The sequence below is a fragment of the Manihot esculenta genome, chromosome 16 (assembly GCF_001659605.2).
Source record: "Manihot esculenta cultivar AM560-2 chromosome 16, M.esculenta_v8, whole genome shotgun sequence".
In the NCBI taxonomy this organism is placed as follows: Eukaryota; Viridiplantae; Streptophyta; class Magnoliopsida; order Malpighiales; family Euphorbiaceae; genus Manihot; species Manihot esculenta.
Genome location: NC_035176.2, coordinates 5,857,472 through 5,884,041, shown reverse-complemented (window position 1 = coordinate 5,884,041; position 26,570 = coordinate 5,857,472). Strand labels below are relative to the sequence as shown.

General features: G+C 42.4%; 1 protein-coding gene and 1 long non-coding RNA gene across 2 annotated transcripts; one reads left to right on the top strand and one right to left on the bottom strand.

Moving 5' to 3' along the window:
* The first annotated feature begins 862 nt into the window (after positions 1-862).
* On the top strand, positions 863-3,006 carry LOC110603088 (SAP-like protein BP-73). The gene is made up of 3 exons (XM_021740763.2): positions 863-1,020; positions 2,013-2,345; positions 2,462-3,006. Exons 1-3 carry the CDS (start codon positions 918-920, stop codon positions 2,785-2,787), a joined length of 762 nt encoding a protein of 253 aa, XP_021596455.1. The 5' UTR covers positions 863-917; the 3' UTR covers positions 2,788-3,006.
* Positions 3,007-3,684: 678 nt separating this feature from the next.
* On the bottom strand, positions 3,685-9,099 carry LOC110602921. Its single transcript, XR_002486066.2, has 3 exons — positions 8,759-9,099; positions 8,590-8,677; positions 3,685-4,769 (listed from the first exon to the last, which is right to left on the bottom strand). It is a non-coding gene; the product is annotated as an uncharacterized LOC110602921 (long non-coding RNA).
* Between the last annotated feature and the right edge of the window lie 17,471 nt (positions 9,100-26,570).

Here is a 26,570-nt window from a genome sequence, read left to right as displayed (position 1 = left end):
TTTATTGGTAAAGTAAAAGTAAAAATAAAAATTGTTCAAATAGTATGAGAAAATTATTAGTATTCAAAATCAATGTGTGATAATAAAAAATAAATTATTAAAATATAAAATTAAGAAGACGAATAATGAGATTGCAAAAATTATATTTTAATTTTTGAATATTAAAATATAAAATAATTTATTAGTTAAATTAATTATAGATTTAGTTAATAATATTTATTTTAAGATATAGATTATAACATTTAAATCCATTTCAAAAAAAATTAAATATAGATAATTTTGAAAACCATATAAATAATAATTTTATCTAATTATTTCAATTCATTTAAACTTAATTAACAAAATATAATTAAATAATATTTTATTTGTAATAATAATTTTATTATTTTTGAATAAAATAATACTAAAAATAAAAGAAAAATAATTTCAAAGTGGAGTTTAATAGGGATGAGGCTCAACAATTGACCAAAGGAAAAAAATGATGAGAATGGAATAAATATTTTTATTGTTTAAATTGATAAATAATAATACATTATTATTATTATGTCATCATTTGATTAAAATAATAAAAATGATATAAATTTTTTGAAATATAGATTTTATTAATTATTGAATATAAAACTTAAGCCATTAATTATTTCATTTCCAAAAAAAAAAGGCATTAAATTATTTAAAATTAAAAAATATATATATTATTAATGCCCACAAATTAACTTTTAATTTATTGGAAAATAAAAATAAAAATTGTGTACATAAACTAGCCACGTGGCTTCACGCGATTAGGGCAAGATGTGGACGGGGTATTTTTGCCAAAAATAAGAAAAAGCACAAGATCTTATATGATTATAAATCATGAAGGGTATCTGTAAATCTAATCCAATTGCATATTCTGAATCTAAAAGGGTTTCCTTGAAAATATGAATGCTGTTGTTTTCCATTCTCCCACAGTCTTCAATCCTCCCTCTGGTTTTTCTTTCAGCAAGCACCTCAATCTCGGAAAACCCATTTACTCTCTCAGAGGTATTTCTTCTCCACTGTTCCATCCCCATGAATTTGATTAGATACTTGAAATGACAGTTTAATGAGATAGCTGATTGTCTGGAGGGAAATCTCTGCTAAATGCTGTTGCTTTGGTATTTGAGGCATCTAATAGCTTTTTTTTTTTCTCTGATTATGAAAATTGGAATTTCTCTCTCTCTTTTCATCATATATCTCCTTTTTATGTATAGTAAATTTGCTCTGTTATACATGGAATTCTTCAGCAAATGTGTAGTTGTTCTTGTTGTGAGGCACCATTTAGTTGAGATTTACCCAAGCTTGTTGCAAATCTTGATTTTTCTCTCAAGGAAATGTGATTTAGAGTGATATGCAGCTCTCACAGGCATATTTTTGAGATTTCCAATGGAACTGAAGTGTTTTAGTGAACCTATGAATCCCCACCACCAGACTTTAGATCTGCAGTTGACTTACAATCATTGCATCAGATTTTGATAGCCCTGTTGAATTATCCATGAAATTGCTTAGAAGAAGTCAGTTGTTGAACTTTAAGTGATGCAGTTAATAGAGTTTTATCTTCAACATTAATGATTATGTTTGAATTTGTCCTTAATGATTGTCAAAATAATATGCTGCATAAATGCTACTATGTCAATGATAATGGCATTTCCCAAATTTTTATTGTTCATTCTGCATTTGTAAACTTTCAGATTGTGTCTGACATTTGGAAGAAGTTGAGAGTCCACCATTTCCCTTTTATGAGTGAATAAAGGATGAAATAGCTGTCATCTAAGAGTTTATTGGATTACAGATCATTGGTTTTGCTCCACTATTTTTGTGTGGAAGTTATATTTTTCAATTTTTAGATTTTTATCTGCTCAATTTCTCATTTCATATACTTATAATGAATATTGTAAGTCGTTGCATTGATGTGAGGATGCTATTTATGGATATTGTGAACTTCAACTGAGAGCTCAACTTTTGATGCAGCTTGTTAAATTTGGCTGAGATTGCAGATGGACCAATAGCTTTTGCTTCACAAAAGGATAAGATTCAATTAAGTGTTTCAAACACCAAATCTAATGGAAGTAGAAGCGGCAGACCACCCCGGAAAAGTTCTGCATCAAGAAGATCAAAAGATGATGAGAGTGAAAAATCTCAATCCTTTGATAGCAAACTTCCCATGTCCCCAAAACAAGAAGAGATAATTTCCCTATTCAGAAGGATACAGTCTTCAATCTCAAAGGGAGAGAACCAAAGGACTAAGAGTACCAAGCCGAGTAATCCCAACTCGTCTCCAACTGAATCAATTTTGGAAATTCTTCATCAATCAAAGAAGCCGATAAAAGGTAATCTAGACAGACTATGCTTCTTCCAGCTGCAGATAATTTCTTAATATTGATTTTACAAGCAATTCAAGGAGGAATCTTCTTCATACCATGGCTTATCTCTCCTTGTTTTGCAGATGGAACTGGAAGAAGAGGAGATAAGGCATTGACTCGGAAGCGTGGGGTGAAGAAGGATGATAAGATACAAGATGATACACAACTGCCAGTGGCAAACTTCAACTTAACTCGTCCGCCCTCTAATTTTGTTAAGAGATCTCCAATACCATCTCCATCAATCCCAAGAGGAAATGCTATTGAGACTACAGACAATAACAAGATGTTGATGTTGCCAAAAATAGAGGAAATGAAACTTTCGGAGTTGAAGGAACTAGCAAAGTCAAGAGGACTTAAAGGTTACTCTAAGTTGAAGAAGGGTGAGCTTTTGGAATTGTTAAGATCCTAAAAGCCACAAGAAAAATAAAAGAACATAAACAAACTAGCAGCTGGAAGTTAATGGGTTGCAGAAGCAACAAAGTGGTGTTTGAATTATTATTCTTTTTTTTAACCTTTTCATTGGATTGCATCTCCATTTTTGTTACAGATGTTGTCTTGTTTCCACTTTGTTTCTTGATTTCAGTTCCATTGAATTCCTTTTTGGATCCTTTGTGTTAGGTGGTATTGGAATAACATAATTCTACATGGTGTTGGTGTGCAATGGATTTGGAAATACTAAAAAATAATAAACTTAGGCATGTATTTCAAAATTATATTGTGCTATGCTTTTAATGAATTTGCTAAATTGTTCTTATTAAATTATTTAGATTAAATTCTGGTGGAATTGATTAAATAGAAGCCTACTAATTGAAAAATCTTTGTTTCCTCCCCATCTGGCCTTTCCCCATTCTCTCTTCCCCTTCCCCTCCCTCCTTTTCCCACCCCCTCTCTCTCCGTTCAATTCCTCCGTTTACAAGCTTGCCATTTTTTTTTTTTCAACTTGTAACTGCAATTACAAGCAAGAAGTACCCTTTTGGCCAAGGAAAGGGACATGATAGCTTAGGCCATGTTAGTCAATATTTATAATAGCCGATAGTGGTTTTAGTGGCAGATAATTGTTAGTGATTTTAGTGGCAGATAATTGTTCAGATAATAATTGATCAAACGTAATGGTTAATTAAACATTATAAAAAAAAATAGTTTTTCACTATTCATTTTCTTAATTTCTAAATATTAGTATTTTGAATAAAATTAAAATATTAAATATTAATTTCAAAATTATTGTACAATAAAACTTTAAAAGTTCACTTTTAATTGATTTACTGAGATAACATAATTGCCACATCAGCCTTCTATAATCCCAATTAAGACCTAATTCTGTTAAATGAAAAAATAACAAATAATATACTGATTTTTTAATCTCCAATAGACAATATACAGGCAAGTGCCTACGTGTAACTTGTTACCAAAATGTTTCATGGAGCTTTACAAATGGGTTTCATTATTCACCACCAAGCATTGAATTGCAAGAATAATGCAAGTAGTCCTAAAGTTCTCACCGATGACCACACGTATATATATATATATATATATATAAATTGAGATTTGATGAGATCACCAAATACAGACACCTAGACTGTAGTCTGATTCAATGAGTATATCAATGAACTTTGCATGATTTTATGGAGAGTGAATATCTTAGATTCTTCACATAAGTCCCTCAATGCCCGATTTTAAGAGAAAAAGGTGGAGCCTGCAAAATAAGAAAAAGTGATCAAGGGTTTACTGGATATATTCCAGTAGAAACCTTCCGATGTTCAAGTCAGATCTAGAACTTTTAAAATGATGCAATAATGGAAAGAGATGCAAAGAGAAATAAAAATAAAGTAGTCAAGAGAAAAGAGAGATGATATATCTGAGGGTATGTGCGAGGGTGTGAGAGAGAGATAGAGTTTGCCCTCTTTTGGGTTATATCAGTGGTATATATACCTCTGATTATTCTGACCCCTTATGTCATATCCTATCGGACTGGACGGAGATGTTCTCTTGCAAGTGTGTCAGGCGCTCATTAATAATAGGCGGTTGGCTAATAAATATGAGTTACTAGTCCATACCCTGTTTATAATGAGTGTCACATCAGTCTTTTTTTTTTTTTGCACGCGCATTTAAGACCTCGGAGATATACCAAGGGGACGACCAATACATAAGAAGCCGATATCCTACTCTAGTCTCATTAGGTCATACTTGGCTCATCTGATTTATATCGCGGTGAGTTCCTCTGGTCACTCAGATCGATAGTGTTTATATTTAACTCTCGTTTATGGCACAAGCTTTGAAGAGGTCTGCTGTCACGATCCAACTTCGTGGACCGAACCGACACTATGACTTGGGCCGGCATAAGGCGCCCAAAGCTCGTAGTAAGTCTCCAATTACATCAACTCAAAATTTAACCTAAAAAAAAAGTCAAAAAATTAAGAAATTAAACGGACAAAGTTCCACTATAAACTGAACATGCCAATGGGGAGAAAACTCACTCCACCTACATAGGAATAAAACTCAACAATTTGGGGAGTTCAGCTCACCCTCACAATCCACAACATTCTCAAATAATCAAAATAATAATAGTAATATCATAGGGAGCTCAGCTCTCCAAGAGAAATCCAATATCACAAGAAAATATTAGTTGAAATAAGATTTCTAAAACCTAGAGATACTCTCAATAGTCACTACGGAATTTTAAAGTTAAAATTTCAAATATCAAATATAATAAAAATGTAGATAGCTCTACGAGAAAGAATTTGCAGGTCGACTCTCAAAAAAATACACTTGTCATCTGAAAAAAAAAAGTTGAACAAAGATAAGCGTTCTACTCAATGAGTATGGACATTAATTATAATCATAAACTCTATAACTATCTAATACTAATACAATCGTATTGATTGAAATGCATCAATCAAATAGTCACATAATTTTCGTACAAGAGAATAAATTGGAGCTACTCACGTGCTCATCTAAAAATAAATATTAGGAGTTGACCCAATATCTTGACTCTCTCAATCCAATACGTTGACTTAAACTATTCTGCAGGAGTCAGCGAAATATAGCACCATACTTACCCCGCCTATGTAACGACCCGGAAATCAGACCGCTACCGGCGCTAGGATCCAGATCGGCTTAAGGCCGCCGGGACCCGTAGCAAGCCTGACATGTAACCTGTAAACCTGTTTAATCCCATACATGATCAACAATTAAACATAAAAATTTAAAACTTTTCTTTCATACATTCTATCAATCACCAAACTCAACTTGTGCATGCACTGAACATATACATAATCATAAACTTGACCCCTCTGTGGGATCTCATCAAAACCCCCAATGGGTGGCATAACAAGAGTTGAGTTGGCTAAATATGGACATCAATAACATTAAGATCATGTTTCAAAAAGGGATTACATTATACTATGGTCAAGCACACTTCTAACCTCAATATCCTTACGTTACATATCTATACATCATTATACAATCTGTCATGTCCACATTCTAACTATTACATACATATGACTTCATTACTCTTCTTGACCTCTTTGTCTAACCCGTACCTGCAAACCTGGGGAATTTGGGAGAGGGGTGAGCTACTAGAGCCCAGTGAGCAGAATCATAAAGCATTTAAAACACATGATAACATGAAATGCATCACATCACAACTGATCATATCAAGGATGAACTTGTCACCAATTAGCCCTCTACATAATCCAATCATGCCAGGGGCGTAGTGCAGGCCACACCTGGTCTTTCTCTTATACATAACATAACATAACATACATAATCCATGATGCCGGGGGCGTAGTGCAGGCCACATCCGGTCTTTCTCTTACATAGTGCCAGGGGCGTAGTGCAGGCCACATCTGGACTTCCATATCATATCATCATGTCATAACATATGAGGGCTAACGGATCATTCAACATTCATCCACATCAACAACATATTATGCAATGCAACATATTCGTGATTTCTAATGCATACAACCTAAAATATCACATGGCATCCGTGATGCATGAACATGCTCAAAACTGATTTGTTTATTTAAAAGCATAAGAGTCATTCCACTCACCTCAGGCTAGCTCTGACACTGACTGAAGCAGCTGACTCACTGCTGAGGTCCTCGGTTCCTCGGGTCCGAACCTACACAGGTGAACTCAAATGAGGGACCAACATACTATAACATAACTCTAAAACATCCCCCAAAAACCCCCTAAAACATCTCAAAACATCCATGCAAAACATGCAAAGAAAGGCTGGACAGGGCACTTTCGGCGGCAGGTTCGGCGGCCGAAAGTCCCTCCAGAGTCAAAAGTCAGGCAGGTTCGGCGGCACCTTCGGCGGCCGCAACTCCCAGACAGAGGCGAAACTCATGCATGTTCAGCGGCACTTTCGGCGGCCAAAACTCCCAGACAGAGACGAAAGTCTCCTTTCGGGGGCAAGCTTCGGCAGCCGAAGGCTGCCTCCACAAGAGGGTTCGGCTGCCGAAAGTCCCTTCGGCTGCCGAACCTGGTTTCTCCCAAAGGGCAGAAACTTGGTTCAAACATGCACAAATGCCTCCAAACTCAAACCAACATGCATCTAGCTCAACCAAAACATGCATACAAGCTCCTAGGGGTCTCAAACTACCTTAAACCCCAACTACAACACATCAAACACACATTACAAGCCACATTGTTCATGAACATACATTTATACCCATAAACATAACTATAACCTAAACATGCATTCTACCCCCATGAACTTCATGAAACTTACTTAAAACATAATGTAGGCTAGAGATCGACTCTTACCTCTTGAAGATCGAGAGTAGAGGCGACCAAACTTGGAGTTGGGAGAGATTTGAGTTCTTGAACCTCAAAACTCCAAAACTTTGCTCAAAAGCTCAAATCTTCAAAACAAAGTTAAAACAAATGAAAAACTTGAAAGATCTAGAGGAAAAACATCAAAGATCGGTGAGGGGCGGCGAAAAGCTCACCTTGGCCGAAAATGGGGAAAAGCTCGCCCGTTTTCGGCTAAGGGACCCTTTTATAGTGGCTGTCCAGGCCACGTTCGGGGGCCGAATGTGCCTCCGCATGCATGCCATGTTCGGCGGCCGAACTTGAGGTTCGGCGGCCGAACCTGGACTTCCCTCACTTATGCCTTCGGGGGCCTAAGGCTCACCTGAAATGCATGCATGTTCGGCGGCCGAACTTTGAGTTTCGGCGGCCGAACCTGAGCTTTCCTCCAAGGTTGTTTTTATGCAAAAACTCATTCTCTTTTTACTTAAAATCATCATAAGCATTAAAACATTTCATGAAAACATGGTTTTTACCCATCTAGAGGTCTCCGACATCCGAGATTCCACCGGACGGTAGGAATTCCGATACCGGAGTCTAGCCGGGTATTACAGCCTATTCATATCCTTGGGAGTTAGCAAGATAATGCTTCGTACCTACTCCGAGAATCCATATCCATCCATTTATGTACAAATATATAAAAGCTCAAACTTATCCCCAAGGCAGCACAACACAAAAAAAATACTAATAATAATAATAATACAAAGAGTAGAAAATGCTCCTAATATATCAATTAAGTATATAATATAAGTGATGCATGAGCATGTTAGATAAATATAAATATTATTGAATTTATAAAAATAATTAATATCCAACTCATAAAATTAGGTGACTCGTTATCTAACGGTCTTGCTGGAAAGAAGATGGTTGATTCAGATTACCTATATAAAGCCATCACAAGATTATCAAAGACAGACTACAAGTAAATAAATAAAGTGACAAAGACATTCTAAGTTTATGATGAAATTTCGGTAAAGTTTTCCCTATATCTAGGATTTAACCTCCCTACAAATAAAGTCAATTCGTCCATCTCTACAAACACAATGGCCTTAGACCTGCAATACAAAAATATATTATTATCTAGTAGTTACCAAAACTATCCAATTATTGCGTCTTATAAACTTTTGCTCACGTGCTTTAATATTTCTATAGTTCGATAAAATACTAAAAGCCCTTTGAAAGCTCTACCAATATTCTCTAGAGTTCTCAATAATGATACATTGTTATAACAATTGATTTTACTCGATTATATCTTACCTAAGATATTTAATAATGTATCAACCTAAACATTGACATTATGGTAAGATGATAATTTTAAGTTTGGACTCATCAAACCCAATTCATCAATGCGTCCAGGACGTCTGAAAATAGTGGAAAGGACTATAATATTGACCTCTTTTGGAGGTCAGTTCCAGAGCAAACACGTTTGGACTAAAATTGCAATCTCGAGCGCCGAAAGAATTCCTCCAAAACGAAGGTACCTATATGAAATTCATAACACCACAAATAAGAATATAATTTTATTTTATGAAAAGCGCGACTTTGAAGGCCTAAAAACTCACCATTAAGTTTTTGGGTCTCTAAATTTTTTGATGTCGAAAAATTATGAGATTGGTGTCTACACGAAGCTCTCAACGAGTATAACATGTTAGTGGCTTCAGATTTTCAATAGGATGTCTGGTATGGGATAAATCTTAGAGAGAAGGTTAAAGGGTCAAAAACTTTGGATATTTGATTCGTGCAAACTGAGTGATGATAGCAGAAAATCTTGGTATCTATGTGAAGCTCGTAAGGAGAAGAATTTAAAGAGACCAATCTTGCTTGAAATGGTGGTTGGGAGAGGGAGAAATCGAAGAGAGAGAGAAATGGGTAAAAGAGAAGAAAGGGAAAGAAAAGAAGAAAAAAAAAGAAAAATGAAGAAGTGTAGCATGCAGAGGAAAAGGGCTGGGATCGGTTCAATTCAATTGATTCAATCTGATCGGTTCGATTTAATTGATCCTATCTTTTTTTTTTATTTCAAAATTTTAGTTCTGGTATTTTAGCTTTATCCTAGTACCGTAAATAAATTTTAAAAAATCCGCAAAAATTTGTGGAAGTCTAAAAAAATTTTTAGAACATTAAAATAATTTAAAAACTTTAAAATTTTTACCAATAATAAAATAAAATAAGTAAAGAAAATTCGAGTTGTTATATTTGTCCGTCCATTCAGGGCTTTGGTAAGATCAGGGGGTGTTGGTGGTATGATCCTCATATCCCATAGGTTGGGCTTTCTACTGCCCAATCGGACCATATGGTAAGTCTCACATGACCCTTCTGAATTTTATATACACATGTGATTCTAATGGCCATGTTATTTACATATCATCAGATGCCCTTTCGCTTCTCCGAGGGTTATTTATGACGGCTGAAAGAGTAAATTTAATCTTATGAGCCGTTACAGACGATTTTTGATGCATTTCCCTCCAATAACACGCCTTCATTGTCATCGGTTCTCGAACAGATGCCATTAAATGAAGGTAATGATTATCGTGGGGTTTTTGAAGAATCGCCACCCAAGATCTTTTTAGGAAATTTGAATTTTTAATTATTCGACCTATAAAAGCCTTCTCATGTATGCTTTAGTATACTTTGGCATTTTGAAATTTGTCTTTCTGCTTTAAACTCTCTCCTTCTTTCATTTTATTTATAATTGGGATTCTCTACTATAGGTATGTCTCTTTCTGCCATGACTCCTATTGAGTTTCTTCTAGTCGAGAGACTTCCTTCTAATGTTACCTCTAACAACCTTCGTCGGGCTCCTTGTTCTACCGAGCGGATCACACTTTTTTCTTCTCCTCCTCCTACTGGCCTTAAGGATACTCAAATCGGGAAGAAGTTAGTTTTCTTCCTGAAATAATTTGAGTACGAACTGTCTTTTCCTCCTTCCAATTTTTTCATTGGGGTTTTTAGATTTTATAAGGTCTCTCCTAGGATGCTAACTCTTAATCCTATCTTGTTCATGAGAGCCTTTGAGGCAGTGTGTTGGGGTTGGGGCTTCAGGCCATCTGTTAACCTTTTTAGGTCTTTCTTTAGGATCACCAAATCCAATAATGGGTTTTAGAGTTTCAGTGGTCGGATGAGTCTATCTCTTTTTGTTGGTCATAAAGACTCCATCTGTCACTGGATAGAAGTTTCGCCATCATCCGTTTAAGTGGAGAGAAGGAGTGGGGTTTTAATACTGGTTGGATGGATGTTGATCCCCCTTGTTATGCTTTTCCTCATTTGTTAGAGTGGAAGCAGCTCTACTTTGCTCGACTAGCCTCTCTTCCATTCAAATATGATGTTGTCAAGTGTCTCGAGCTCCCTTCTAGGAGTGATTGTTGTGCTGCTGGTACTTATTGCTTTGATTTTTATGTTTCTAGTTCTCTTTTTCTTGGTTAAAACTTAGTTTTGTGTTCTTGCAGCTTCTACCATTCCCACGGGAGAGACTTTAGTGCTTAGGAATTTCACCTTGTCCAAGGATTTTATCAAGCAGGCAGTCGAGCAATTCACTCATCGGAAGACCATGGAGGTCATTCACGAGGTGCTGGGACCTAACCCTCATCGGAAGGAAGACATGCTTCCTTTGCTGATTGTGGGACCGCATTCTGAGGGGGTCGCTAAGGAGGGAGCTACTGGGTCTGTGGACGAAAGAGGTGCCCTAGAGACTGCTCAAGGCAACCCTTATAATTCTGTTGGGACCCCTACTGTCTATGTGCTCCCATCTGATGGCTCCTCGAAGGAGGAGGAGGAAGGGGCAGGAAAAACTCATGGGCCTTATCTCAGAGATTTGACCTTTCCCCTCAAAAGAAAAAGAAAAGGTTAGTCAAGGAAAGTCAGCTGCATGAGCCTTAAGGCGAGGAGGTCACCTTGAGTGATCACAAGAGAGGTGCTCTTAATGCAATAAGGGGAGGCAATAAGGGCTTGTCTGCTAGTGTAAGAATAAAGCTGCCTCAAGCTATTGTTCCTCACAAGTTGGGTGTCGTGTATACCCTAAATCAGGAGTAAACCCCTAATTCTATTGCGGAGTTTCTCCATAATCATATTTTTTAGTCTTCTCCTAATATCTCTGATTTCTCCATAATCATATTTTTTAGTCTTCTCCTGATATCTCCGACCCTCGACTCATGGGGACCTTTTGCCATCTGGTCAAGTCTAGTGCTCAATTAGAGGCCAACAACTCAAAGTCGGTGGAAGAGCTTTTTGCTGACTCCAAAAGGCAAGTCTCATGGTACCTTCTTTATTTGCCTGTTTTCTTAACCTCTACTTTCATTATCGTGCTAACTTTCTGTTTATATTTGCATGTCCTCAGTGCCCTTGTCGAGTTGGAAGAGAAGATGAGGGGTGCTCAGGAGATTGCTCATGCTGAAGTTGAGAGGGTTAGACAAGAGGAAGATGCTCGTGTTGCTGCCTTGTTGAAAGGGGAACATGAGGCTGAGGTGAGGAGGTTGAATGAGTTACTTGAGTAGAGTCGCCTTCAGAATGACCGGGGGTGCTCAGGAGATTGTTCATGTTGAAGTTGAGAGGGTTAGACAAGAGGAAGTTGCTCGTGTTGCTGCCTTGTTGAAAGGGGAACATGAGGCTGAGGTGAGGAGGTTGAATGATTTACTTGAGTAAAGCCGCCTTCAGAATGACCGGGGTGCTCATCTGGAGAGCCAATTGGCCAAAGAGCAGTCTGAGGCGATAGATTGGTTGTCCCAAGTTCTAGCTGATACGGAGCTGAAAATTGAGGGCTTGCTCTCACGGACGACCCATCTTGAGGGTGAGCTTGTGAAGATATCCGAAGGTTTAAAATAGACTCATCATCACTTGAAAAAGTCTCGAGAGGATGCTCGCACTAGTGAGGCTATGAAGAATCAGTATAAGCTGGAGGTGACTGAGCTCTCTACTCATTGTAAAGAGTATGAGGTAGCCATTGTAACGACTCGAAAATCGGACCGCTACCGGCGCTAGGATCCAGGTGGGCTTAAGGCCGCCGGGACCCGTAGCAAGCCTAACATGCTTCCTGAAAATCTGATTAATCCCATACATGATCAACAACATACATAAAATTTAAAACTTTTCTTTCGTATACATCAACCAAACTCAACCTGTGCATATACATAAACATAACATTGATCCCTCAGTGGGATCTCATCAGTGTCTCCAATGGGTGACATAACATATCCTGAGTTGGTTTACATAAACATCATAAAAATCTCTAAGATCATGTATTAAAAGGGATAACAACAATCTATGGTCAAGCACACCTCTAACATCCATATACACCCTCTCATTACATATCCATATTGATTAAGACATTACAATTACAATTTGATCATGTCCATTGCTAGCTATTACATAACCAAGACTTCTTTACTCTATCCGGACTCCTGCTCTATACTGTACCTGCAAGCCTGGGGGTAAAGGGAGAGGGGTGAGCTAAAAGCCCAGTGAGTAGAACTATAAAACATATTAACACTATGCTTCAATGAAATGCATCATAACACAGACAATTCACATAAGGGTTGGGTGAACTTGTCACCAATTAGTCCAAGCTAACTCTGTGCCAGGCCATAGTATGGGGTCCTGGTCTTCCTGTCATAACATACATTACTTACCATTGCCCCAGGGCCTCCTCTGGGCTCCTGGTCTTCGAGTTCCATAACCGTGCCAGGCCGTAGAATAGGGTCCTGGTCTTTCCTTACTCTGTGCCAGGCCGTAGAATGGGGTCCTGGTCTTCCTGTCATGGACTAATTGGGTCATCCAATATTCACCCACATCAACAACAATCGATGCAATGCGGCATATTCGTGAAAACTAATGCAATCATCCTATTGCATAATCATGATGCATGAAACATGATAAAACATTTAATTTCTCAATTTAAAAGATTAAGTTTAGTTCCACTCACCTCTGGCTGACTCTGACAACACCGAAGCAGCTGAACTCACTGCTGGGGTCCCCGGTTCCTCGGGTCCGAACCTACACAGGTGGACTCAAATGAGGGACCAAACATACCTGAACATAACTATAAACTACTCCCCAAAGACCCCCCTAAAACATCATGAAACAACCATAGAAAAACATGCAAAGGAGGCCTGGACAGGGCACTTTCGGTGGCAGGTTCGGCGGCCGAAAGTCCCTCCAGAGCCGAAAGTCAGGCAGGTTTGGCGGCACCTTCGGCGGCCGAAACTCCCAGACAGAGACGAAACTCATGCATGTTCGGCGGCACTTTCGGCGGCCGAAACTGCCAGACAGAGACGAAAGTCTCCTTTCGAGGGCAAGCTTCGGCAGCCGAAAGGCTGCCTCCCTAGCCATGTTCGGCGGCCGAAAGTCCTTCGGCTGCCGAACCTGGTTTCTGCAAAAGGGCAGAAACTTGGCTCCTTTTGCACATTTCGCCTCCAAACCTTCCAAACATGCATCAAACCTATTCTACAACACACAAACACAAGCATACATGTTCCTAGGGGCCTCAAACCATCATAAACCCCATCTACAACACATCAAGCATCCACATTGATCATGAACATATATTTATACCCATAAACATAACCATAACCTAAACATGCATTCTAACCCATAGATCTACTGAAAACTTACTTAAAACATGCAATGAGCTTAAGATCGGCTCTTACCTCTTGAAGACCGAGAGAGAGACGACCTAAACTCGAAGTTGGGAGAGATTGGGTTCTTGAACCTCCAAGCTCCAAAACTTTGCTCAAAAGCTCAAATCTTCAAAACAAAGTTAAAACAAATGAAAATCTTGAAAGATCTAGAGGAAAAACATCAAAGATTGGTGAGGGACGGTGGAGAGCTCACCTTGGCAGAAAATGGGGAAAAAGCTCGCCCGTTTTCGGCTAAGGGACCCTTTTATAGTGGCTGGCCAGGCCACGCTCGGGGGCCGAATGTGCCTCCGCATGCATGCCATGTTCGGCGGCCGAACTTGAGGTTCGGTGGCCGAACCTGGACTTCCCTCACTTATGCCCTTCGGGGGCCTAAAGCACTCCCGAAGTGCATGCATGTTCGACGGCCGAACTTGGGGTTCGGCGGCCGAACCTGAGTTTTCCTCCAATGCTATTTTCATGCAAAAACTCATTTTCTTTCATGCTCAAAACATAAAATACGTTAAAACATTTTATAAAAACATGGTTCTTACCCTTCTAGAGGCCTCCGACATTCAAAATTCCATCGGACGGTAGGAATCCCGATACCGGAGTCTAGCCGGGTATTACATTCTCCCCCCCTTAAGAACATTCGTCCCCGAATGTTCCTCAACTAGCATATGCAAGCCATACAACATAACATACACATAAAACCCATAAGAAACTAACCTTAGAAAAGATAAGGGTACTGCTGGAGCATGGACTCCCGTGTCTCCCAGGTGCATTCCTCCATATTGTGGTGGTTCCACAGGACTTTCACCATCGGGATTTTCTTGTTTCTTAGCTTCCTGATTTGAGTGTCTAGAATCCGTACCGGCTGCTCAACATAGGTGAGATCCTCTTGGATCTCCACATCAGGCTCACTAAGAACCTTGCCCGGATCTGACACGAACTTTCTCAACATAGAAACATGGAAAACCAGATGGATTCTCTCCATTGAAGCAGGTAAATCCAGCTTGTACGATACATTCCCAATCTTTTGCAAGACTTCAAAGGGTCTGATGTACCGCGGAGCCAGCTTACCTTTCTTCCCAAATCGAACCACTCCTTTCATTGGAGACACCTTGAGCAATACCAGATCCCCCTCCTGGAATTCTACTTGCCTTCTGCGGATGTCTGCATAACTCTTCTGTCTGCTTGCAGCCTTCTTGATTCTTTCTCTGATTAAGGGTACCACCCTGCTGGTGATCTCTACTAACTCAGGCCCTGCCAAGGCCTTTTCTCCAACTTCTTCCCAGCAAACAGGTGACCTGCACTTCCTTCCATATAAAGCTTCATATGGAGCCATCCCGATGCTAGCATGATGGCTGTTATTGTAGGCAAACTCCACCAAAGGTAGATGCTGCCTCCAAGAACCGCCAAAGTCCAGCACACACATTCTTAGCATATCTTCTATGGTCTGGATGGTCCTCTCTGACAGTCCGTCTGTCTGTGGATGGAAGGCAGTGCTAAAATCCAACCTGGTACCCATGGCATCCTGCAGACTCCGCCAAAACCTGGAGGTGAACTGGGGTCCTCTATCTGACACTATAGAAACAGGAACCCCATGCAGTCTGACTATCTCATCAACATACACCTGCGCCAACTTGTCCACAGAATAGCCACTCCTGACAGGGATGAAGTGAGCAGATTTGGTGAGTCTGTCCACAATCACCCATATGGAGTCTAATCTGTTGGACGTCGCCGGTAACCCCACTACGAAGTCCATAGCTATATTCTCCCATTTCCATTCTGGAATAGGTAGCGGGTTAAGCATTCCAGCCGGCTTCTGATGTTCCAGCTTCACCCTCTGACATACTTCGCAGGCTGACACAAACTGTGCCACTTCTCTCTTCATAGCTGGTCACCAATAAACCTTTTTCAGATCTTGATACATCTTGGTGGCTCCAGGGTGAATGCTGTATCTTGCATTATGAGCCTCTCTCATAATGTCTCCTTTTAGCCCTATGTCATCTGGTACACATAAACGACTCCCATAGCGGAGGATCCCCTTGTTGTCGAATCTGAACTCGCTGTCTTTGCCTGACTGAAAAGTCCTAGCAATCTTCACTAACTCTGGGTCCTCATGCTGTTTCTGAGCCACTTGCTCCAGAAACACAGGTGTCACTCTCATCTGGGCCACTAAAGCACCTGTACCAGACAACTCCAACTGTAGACCTTCTTCAATGAGCTTGTAAAACTCCTTCACCACTGGTCTCCTCTCTGCCGTGATGTGGGATAGACTGCCTAGTGACTTCCGGCTTAGGGCGTCTGCCACGACATTCGCCTTACTCGGATGATACTGAATCTTGCAATCATAGTCACTCAGCAGCTCTACTCATCTCCTCTGTCTCAAGTTCAAATCTCTTTGACTCAGGATGTACTGCAGGCTTTTATGATCTGTAAAGATCTCACATTTTACCCCATAGAGGTAGTGCCTCCACATCTTGAGTGCAAAGATTACTGCTGCCATCTCAAGGTCATGTGTGGGGTAATTCAACTCATGCTTCTTTAGCTGCCTAGAAGCATAAGCAATCACCCTCTCATTCTACATTAGTACACAACCCAGTCCCACACGGGACGCATCACAAAAGACTGTAAAGTCTGCATCACTAGATGGCAGAGCTAACACTGGTGCTGAAGTCAACCTCTTCTTAAGCTCTTCAAAACTCTCTTCGCACTGGTCGGTCCACACAAACTTCTGATTCTTCCTGGTTAACCTGCTCAGAGGAGCTGCAATTTTTGACAAGTCCTGAACGAACCTCCTGTAGTAACCTGCCAAACCCAAGAAACTTCTAATCTCTGTCACTGAAGTGGGTCTAGGCCAGTTAGCCACAGCTTCTACCTTCTTGGGGTCTACCTCTATACCATTTTCTGACACCACATGCCCCAAGAATGAAATGCTATGTAATACCCGGCTAGACTCCGGTATCGGGATTCCTACCGTCCGGTGGAATCTCGGATGTCGGAAGCCTCTAGTAGGGTAGAAACATGTTTTCATAAAATGTTTTAAGGTATTTCATGGTTTTAAGTATGAAAATTTAATGAGTTTTTGCATGAAAAGTCTTTGGAGAAAAACCTAGGTTCGGCCGCCGAAAGTCAAGTTCGGCCGCCGAACATGCATGCGTTTTGGAGGCACGTTAGGCCCCCGAAAGCATGAGTGAGGGAAGTCCAGGTTCGACCGCCGAAAGTCAAGTTCGGCCGCCGAACATGGCATGCATGCGGAGGCACTTTCGGCCCCCAAACGTGGCCTGGCCAGCCACCTATAAAAGGGTCACTTAGCCGGAATGGGCGAGCTTTCTCCCATTTTCGGCCATAGCTAGCTTCCGACCTCCCTCTCCCCAGATCTTGTGATCTTTCTCCAAATCTCCTCCATTTTTCTTGAGTTTTCACCTCTCATTGCAAGTTTTGAGCATTTAAGACAAGTTTTGGAGCTTTGGGAACTCAGGAGCTCATTTGCTTGGATCTCCGAGTTTAGGTCGTCTCTCTCTCGATCTTCAAGAGGTAAGAGCCGATCTTAAGCTCATTGTATGTTTTAAGTAAGTTTTAAGTTGTTTTATGGGGTAGAATGGCATGTATAGAGTTGTATGAGTTTTTAAGCAAATGTTATGTTTTTGAACAATGTGGCATGTTTGAAGTGTTGTAATTGGGGTATTTGATAGTTTGAGACCCCTAGGTGTGATTTATGATGAGTATGCATGTTTTAGAACAAGTTTATGCATGATTGGTTAGTTTTGGAGGCATAAATGCATTAGGGAGCCGAGTTTCTGCCCTTTGGCAGAAACCAGGTTCGGCAGCCGAAGGAGCTTTCGGCCGCCGAACATGGCTGGGGAGGCAGGCCTTTCGGCTGCCGAAGTTGCCCCCGAAAAGAGACTTTTGTCTCTGTCTGGGACTTTCGGCCGCCGAAGGTGCCGCCGAACATGCATGAGTTTCACCTCTGTCTGGGAGTTTCGGCCGCCGAAGGTGCCGCCGAACCTGCCTGACTTTCGGCTCTGGAGGGACTTTCGGCCGCCGAATCTGCCGCCGAAAGTGCCCTGTCCAGCCATTTCTTGCATGTTTTTATGTAATTGTTTCATGATGTTTTAGGGGGCTTTTGGGGAGGATATTAGAGTTATGTTTATGTATGTTTGGTCCCTCATTGGAGTCCACCTGTGTAGGTTCGGACCCGAGGAACCGAGGACCCCAGCAGTGAGCCAGCTGCTACGGAGTTTGTCAGAGCTAGCCAGAGGTGAGTGGAATAAACCTTAAGTTTTAAAATAAATGAAATATGAATTTTGAGCATGATCCATGCATCATGAATGCCATGAGATATAGTAGGTTGTTTGCATTAGTATCCACGAATATGTTGCATTGCATTTATGATGTTGATGTGGATTGGCTATTGGATGATCCTTTAATCCTCATATGATATGATGATGTTACGGCATGATATGGTATGGAAGTCCAGGTTGTACCCATTCTACGTCCCTGGCACGATGTAAGAGAAAGTCCAGGTTGTACCCATTCTACGTCCCTGGCACATTGGTATGTTATGATATGTTATGATAAGAGAAAGACCGGTTGTACCCATTCTACGTCCCGGCACAGTTGGACTATGTAGAGGACTATTGGTGACAATACCATCCGAGATGTGATTAGTTGTGATGTGTTGCATTACATAATGGCATGAGATTTTAAATATTGTTTTCCACTATTCTGCTCACTGGGCTTTGTAGCTCACCCCTCTCCCCTAACCCCAGATGTGCAGGTACAGGGTAGACCAGGAGGTTAGCCAGAGTTCTGAAGTATGTTTATGTAATAGTTAGATTGTGGACATGACAATTGTACTAATGTAATGTTAGAGATAACAGTATGTTATGTAATGAGGTATATTGAGGTTATAGATGTGCTTGACCCTATGAGTATTGTAATCCCTTGTTGATGCATGATCTTAGATATTTGATAATACAGATGTTAGCCAACTCAACACATGTCTATCGCCCATTGGGGCATTGATGAGATCCCACTGAGGGGTCAAGTTTATGATTATGTTTTAGTGCATGCACAGGTTGAGTTTGGTGTATAAGGAATGAATGTAAGGAAAGTTTTAATTTTTATGCATGTTGTTGATCATGTATGGGATTATACAGGTTTACAGGTTATGTGTCAGGCTTGCTACGGGTCCCGGCGGCCTTAAGCCGATCTGGATCCTAGCGCCGGTAGCGGTCCGATTTTCGGATCGTTACAGAATGGTATCAGAGCCCTAGGTTCATAGGATCGGACCTAGAGTGTCGGGCTCATAGATGTTATAGAAGGTCAAGCACAATAGGAAAGATCATGTCCACTAGGATAGGATGTGGAGTCCTGTCTTGTTTGATGATGTGAAATGCCATGATTCTATACATGTGCATTGATGCTATGATATGAATGTGATGTATGTGATGATGGTTCATGTGTGCCCGCATGAACCATATGATGCTAATGCTTGCTTGATGTGTACTATTTTTCAGAAAACAGGATGAGAGGAACTCGTCGATCTGCACGATTGACTGGAGTGCCACCTGAGGATGAGGGCACGAGCGCCTGTCCTCCTACATTGCCTAGGGCAATGTCTTGTAGAGACAACAGAGAAAGAGTGTCAAGGGACCCTAGAAGGTCTTTTGATGCTAGCAGAAGAGGGACAGATAGAGGAGGAAGTTCCTCAGATGTGAGGGAGGTTATGGAAGAGGAGTAGAGGAGGGATGGGAACCTGGATGTGAGCATGGAGGAAGAAGGGACAGGGGAATCTCAGGGAGGCGTTCAGGCCTCGGGGTTTGGTTTTCCACCCCATTATCCACCCTTCCCACAAGGTTCAGGGTATCCGATGGGAGGTACATCGGATTACTCCAGTTTTAACCCCTACCCTACCTACATGCCTTATCCACCTTTCTATCCACCTTACACACAGTACCTAGCTTATCCACCCTCACCCTTCTATCCTAACCCGGCAAACCCCACCTCGGGGAATGCTGCACCTCCACCTTCACCACCTACGGAACCAGCAGCCCCAGTTACTCAACCTCCTAGACCTAGCTCGGCTGATGGGAGCAAGGTAAAGATGACAGATTACCTCAAGCTAGATGCTCCCAAATACAAGTCGGGGGATGACCCCTTTGAGTATCTGAGAGTAGTAAAGACAATAACTGATGAGCTAGGGGCAAATGACAGCAGGGCCATTCAGATGGCAGGGTTCACTTTAAAGTGCAAGAAGGCACGGGAATGGTTCAAGTGTTATGTGGACCCGAGACTAGACGATATGACATGGGAAGAATTTGCCAATGAGTTCGCTGGATGGACTTTTCCAGACAGTTCCAGAGAACTGAAGATGATTGAGTTTGAGCAACTGAGGCAGTCAGAGCACATGGGTGTAGAGGAGTTCACGGATAAATTCTTAGAGCTATTGCCTTTTTCAGGGCAAGCTCTGGATACAGATACGAAGAAAGCCAAGAGGTATGTTATGAAGCTGCATTCTAGGTACTCCTCGTTGATTCAGTCAGCTGAGAGAGAAAGTTTCCACACTGTGGTGGATATGGCTCGAAGAATGGAAGCAAGTGCTATAGTTGAGGGGTCAATGAAGCAGTCAGTGACCCAGTCTTCAGGGGTGAAGACCCCAAGCAGAGGAGGGCCAGGTCTCTCTTCTCAGAGCTCAGGTAAGAAGAGGTGGGATAACACCACCAGGAAGTCGAAGAAGAATAAGTTTTGGAACAAGTTGAAATCCGGTCTGGGATTTGGCGGTGGCTCGAGCTCAGGCTCAGATGGTACAGAATGCCAGAGATGTGGGAGACCGCACAGGGGAGTGTGTCGAGCTGGGACTAATACATGTTTCAGATGTGGACAGGAGGGACACATAGCTCGGGAGTGTCCTAGAGCGCCTTTTATGGGCCAGCCCCAGCAGACAGCTTCTGGTAGTGTGGCACAGCCAGCAGTTCCAGCCATAACTCAGGGCAGTGGCAGAGGTAGAGGGAGAGGGACAGCCTCTTCTTCTGGTTCCCGAGGTGAAGGTCCATCAGCTCCAGCCAGGATCTTCACCATGACTCAGCAGGAGGCTAACATATCCAACACCGTGGTGTCAGGTAATCTCGTCATTGGGTGTTCTGATGTGTATGCATTAATGGACCCGGGTGCATCTCATTCATTTATTGCTCCGAGAGCCGTTGAGAGGTTGGGTCTGATAGTCTCTGGGTTAGAGTGTCCCCTATGGGTCAGTGGACCCAAGTGTGACCCGTCAGTGGCAGTGTCAGTCTGCCAGTACAGTCCAGTTTTTGTTGAGGGAAGATGCCTCTCCGCCGACCTTGTGGTTCTAGATTTGACAGACTTTGACGTCATTCTAGGGATGGATTGGCTATCTACCCATGGTGCTACCTTGGACTGCAGGGACAAGGTAGTCAAGTTCAGAGATCAGGACGGGTCAGAGGTCGTCTTCAGAGGAGACAAGAGGGGCACGCCTAGAGGTCTGATATCAGCTCTTCAGGCTCGTAGGTTGCTTAGGAAGGGATGTCAGGGGTACTTAGCTCATGTGAGAGAGCTAGACAGTCAGGTCAGGGAGCCGGCCTCGGTGCCAGTTGTCAGAGAGTTTCAGGATGTTTTTCCGGATGAGCTTCCAGGTTTACCACCTGCTAGGGAGATAGAGTTCGAGATAGAGTTGGTGTCTGGAGCTAGACCGATCTCTATCCCTCCCTACAGGATGGCCCCAGCCGAGTTAAAGGAGTTGAAAGAACAATTGCAAGAGTTGGTAGGAAAGGGCTTCATCCGACCGAGCACTTCACCTTGGGGTGCACCAGTTTTATTCGTAAGAAAGAAGGATGGATCCCTTAGACTTTGTATCGACTACAGACAGTTGAACAAAGTCACTACCAAGAATAAGTACCCATTGCCAAGGATCGATGATCTATTCGACCAGCTAGCAGGAGCGGGTTGTTTCTCCAAAATAGATCTGAGATCGGGGTACCATCAGCTGAGGATCAGGGAAGAAGATGTGCCAAAGACAGCTTTCAGGACCAGATATGGGCATTTTGAGTTCCTTGTAATGCCGTTCGGGTTAACAAACGCCCCTGCAGCATTCATGGATCTCATGAACAGAGTGTTTAGCCAGTACCTGGATCACTTCGTTATTGTCTTCATAGATGATATTTTGGTGTATTCCAGGAATGCAGAGGAGCATGCCCATCATCTGCGGTTGGTCTTGCAGACCTTGAGGGAACATGGCTTGTATGCCAAGTTCTCTAAATGTGAGTTCTGGCTGAGGAGCATTTCGTTCTTGGGGCATGTAGTGTCAGAGAATGGGATAGAGGTGGACCCCAAGAAGACCGAAACTGTGGCTAACTGGCCTAGACCCACTTCAGTGACAGAGATTAGAAGTTTCTTGGGTTTGGCAGGTTACTACAGGAGGTTCATTCAGGACTTCTCGAAAATAGCAGCTCCTCTGACCAGACTAACCAGGAAGAATCAGAAATTTCTGTGGACCGACCAGTGCGAAGAGAGTTTTGAAGAGCTTAAGAAGAGGTTGACTTCAGCACCAGTTTTAGCTCTGCCATCTAGTGATGAGGACTTTACGGTCTTTTGTGATGCATCCCGTGTGGGACTAGGTTGTGTACTAATACAGAAAGAGAGGGTGATCGCTTATGCTTCTAGGCAGCTGAAGAAGCACGAGTTGAATTACCCCACACATGACCTGGAGATGGCAGCAGTAATCTTTGCACTCAAGATGTGGAGGCACTACCTCTATGGGGTAAAATGTGAGATCTTCACAGATCATAAAAGCCTGCAGTACATCCTGAGTCAAAGAGATCTGAATTTGAGACAGAGGAGATGGGTGGAGCTGCTGAGTGACTATGATTGCAAGATTCAGTATCATCCGGGTAAGGCGAATGTCGTGGCAGACGCCCTAAGCCGGAAGTCACTAGGCAGTTTATCCCACATATCGGCAGAGAGGAGGCCAGTGGTGAAGGAGTTCTACAAGCTTATTGAGGAAGGTCTACAGATGGAGTTGTCTGGTACAGGTGCCTTGGTGGCCCAGATGAGAGTAGCACCCGTGTTTCTGGAGCAGGTGGCTCAGAAACAGCATGAGGACCCGGAGTTAGTGAAGATTGCCAGGACTGTTCAGTAAGGCAATGATAGTGAGTTCAGATTCGACAGCAAGGGGATCCTCCGCTATGGGAGTAGACTATGTGTACCAGATGACCTAAGGCTAAAAGGAGACATTATGAGAGAGGCTCATAATGCAAGATACAGCGTTCACCCCGGGGCCACCAAGATGTATCAAGATCTAAAGAAGGTTTATTGGTGGCCAGCTATGAAGAAAGAAGTGGCACAGTTCGTGTCAGCCTGCGAAGTGTGTCAGAGGGTGAAGCTGGAACATCAGAAGCCGGCTGGAATGCTTAACCCGCTACCTATTCCAGAATGGAAATGGGAAAATATATCTATGGACTTCGTAGTGGGGTTACCGGCGGCGTCCAACAGAGTGGACTCCATATGGGTGATTGTGGACAGACTCACCAAATCTGCTCACTTCATTCCTGTCAGGAGTGGCTACTCTGTGGACAAGTTGGCGCAGGTATATGTGGATGAGATCGTCAGGCTGCATGGGGTTCCTGTTTCGATAGTGTCTGATAGAGGGCCCCAGTTCACCTCCAGGTTTTGGCGGAGTCTGCAGAATGCCATGGGTACTAGGTTGGATTTCAGTACTGCCTTCCACCCCCAGACTGATGGACAGTCAGAAAGGACCATCCAGACTATCGAAGATATGCTCAGAATGTGTGTGCTGGACTTTGGCGGTTCTTGGAGGAAGCATCTACCTTTGGTGGAGTTTGCCTACAACAACAGCCATCATGCTAGCATCGGGATGGCTCCATATGAAGCTTTGTACGGAAGGAAGTGCAGATCACCTGTTTGCTGGGAGGAAGTTGGAGAAAAGGCCTTGGCAGGGCCTGAGCTAGTAGAGATCACCAGCAGGGTGGTACCCATAATCAGAGAGAGAATCAAGACTGCTGCCAGCAGACAGAAGAGCTATGCAGACGTCCGCAGGAGACAGTTAGAGTTTCAGGAGGGGGATCTGGTATTGCTCAAGGTGTCTCCAATGAAGGGAGTGGTTCGCTTTGGGAAGAAAGGTAAACTAGCCCCACGATACATCGGACCCTTTGAAATCTTGCAAAAGATTGGGAATGTGTCGTACAAGCTGGATTTACCTGCTTCAATGGAAAGAATCCATCCGGTTTTCCATGTTTCAATGTTGAGGAAGTTTGTGTCAGATCCGAGCAAGGTTCTTAGTGAGCCTGATGTGGAGGTCCAAGAGGATCTCACCTATGTTGAACAGCCAGTACGGATCCTAGACACCCAGATCAGAAAGTTAAGGAACAAGGAAATCCCGATGGTGAAAGTCCTGTGGAACCACCACAATTTGGAGGAATGCACTTGGGAGACACGGGAGTCTATGCTCCAGCAGTACCCTCATCTCTTTTAAGGTTAGATCTCTTTGTGTTCATGTGCTATGTATGTATGTTATGTTTTATGCCATGCTATGTGTGTTAGTTGAGGTACATTCGGGGACGAATGTTCTTAAGGGGGGGAGAATGTAATACCCGGCTAGACTACGGTATCGGAATTCCTACCGTCCGGTGGAATCTCGGATGTCGGAAGCCTCTAGTAGGGTAGAAACATGTTTTCATAAAATGTTTTAAGGTATTTCATGGTTTTAAGTATGAAAATTTAATGAGTTTTTGCATGAAAAGTCTTTGGAGGAAAACCCAGGTTCGGCCGCCGAAAGTCAAGTTCGGCCGCCGAACATGCATGCGTTTTGGAGGCACGTTAGGCCCCCGAAAGCATGAGTGAGGGAAGTCCAGGTTCGGCCGCCGAAAGTCAAGTTCGGCCGCCGAAAGTCAAGTTCGGCCGCCGAACATGGCATGCATGCGGAGGCACTTTCGGCCCCCGAACGTGGCCTGGCCAGCCACCTATAAAAGGGTCACTTAGCCGAAATGGGCGAGCTTTCTCCCATTTTCGGCCATAGCTAGCTTCCGACCTCCCTCTCCCCAGATCTTGTGTTCTTTCTCCAAATCTCCTCCATTTTTCTTGAGTTTTCACCTCTCATTGCAAGTTTTGAGCATTTAAGACAAGTTTTGGAGATTTGGGAACTCAGGAGCTCATTTGCTTGGATCTCCGAGTTTAGGTCGTCTCTCTCTCGATCTTCAAGAGGTAAGAGCCGATCTTAAGCTCATTGTATGTTTTAAGTAAGTTTTAAGTTGTTTTATGGGGTAGAATGGCATGTATAGGGTTGTATGAGTTTTTAAGCAAATGTTATGTTTTTGAATAATGTGGCATGTTTGAAGTGTTGTAGTTGAAGTATTTGATAGTTTGAGACCCCTAGGTGTGATGTATGATGAGTATGCATGTTTTAGAACAAGTTTATGCATGATTGGTTAGTTTTGGAGGCATAAATGCATTAGGGAGCCGAGTTTCTGCCCTTTGGCAGAAACCAGGTTCGGCAGCCGAAGGAGCTTTCGGCCGTCGAACATGGCTGGGGAGGCAGGCCTTTCGGCTGCCGAAGTTGCCCCCGAAAAGAGACTTTTGTCTCTGTCTGGGACTTTCGGCCGCCGAAGGTGCCGCCGAACATGCATGAGTTTCGCCTCTGTCTGGGAGTTTCGGTCGCCGAAGGTGCCGCCGAACCTGCCTGACTTTCGGCTCTGGAGGGACTTTCGGCCGCCGAATCTGCCGCCGAAAGTGCCCTGTCCAGCCATTTCTTGCATGTTTTTATGTAATTGTTTCATGATGTTTTAGGGGGCTTTTGGGGAGGATATTAGAGTTATGTTTATGTATGTTTGGTCCCTCATTGGAGTCCACCTGTGTAGGTTCGAACCCGAGGAACCGAGGACCCCAGCAGTGAGCCAGCTGCTACGGAGTTTGTCAGAGCTAGCCAGAGGTGAGTGGAATAAACCTTAAGTTTTAAAATAAATGAAATATGAATTTTGAGCATGATCCATGCATCATGAATGCCATGAGATATAGTAGGTTGTTTGCATTAGTATCCACGAATATGTTGCATTGCATTTATGATGTTGATGTGGATTGGCTATTGGATGATCCTTTAGTCCTCATATGATATGATGATGTTATGGCATGATATGGTATGGAAGTCCAGGTTGTACCCATTCTACGTCCCTGGCACGATGTAAGAGAAAGTCCAGGTTGTACCCATTCTACGTCCCTGGCACATTGGTATGTTATGATATGTTATGATAAGAGAAAGACCGGTTGTACCCATTCTACGTCCCGGCATAGTTGGACTATGTAGAGGACTATTGGTGACAATACCATCCGAGATGTGATTAGTTGTGATGTGTTGCATTACATAATGGCATGAGATTTTAAATATTGTTTTCTACTATTCTGCTCACTGGGCTTTGTAGCTCACCCCTCTCCCCTAACCCCAGATGTGCAGGTACAGGGTAGACCAGGAGGTTAGCCAGAGTTCTGAAGTATGTTTATGTAATAGTTAGATTGTGGACATGACAATTGTACTAATGTAATGTTAGAGATAACAGTATGTTATGTAATGACGTATATTGAGGTTATAGATGTCCTTGACCCTATGAGTATTGTAATCCCTTGTTGATGCATGATCTTAGATATTTGATAATATAGATGTTAGCCAACTCAACACATGTCTATCGCCCATTGGGGCATTGATGAGATCCCACTGAGGGGTCAAGTTTATGATTATGTT

Excerpts from the sequence above, each read along its gene's own strand:
- LOC110603088 (XM_021740763.2), top strand. The coding sequence starts at position 918 with ATGAATGCTGTTGTTTTCCATTCTCCCACAGTCTTCAATCCTCCCTCT. Across the intron at positions 1,021-2,012 it reads ACCCATTTACTCTCTCAGAG|ATGGACCAATAGCTTTTGCT; the intron begins GTATTTCTTCTC and ends CTGAGATTGCAG. Across the intron at positions 2,346-2,461 it reads ATCAAAGAAGCCGATAAAAG|ATGGAACTGGAAGAAGAGGA; the intron begins GTAATCTAGACA and ends CTTGTTTTGCAG.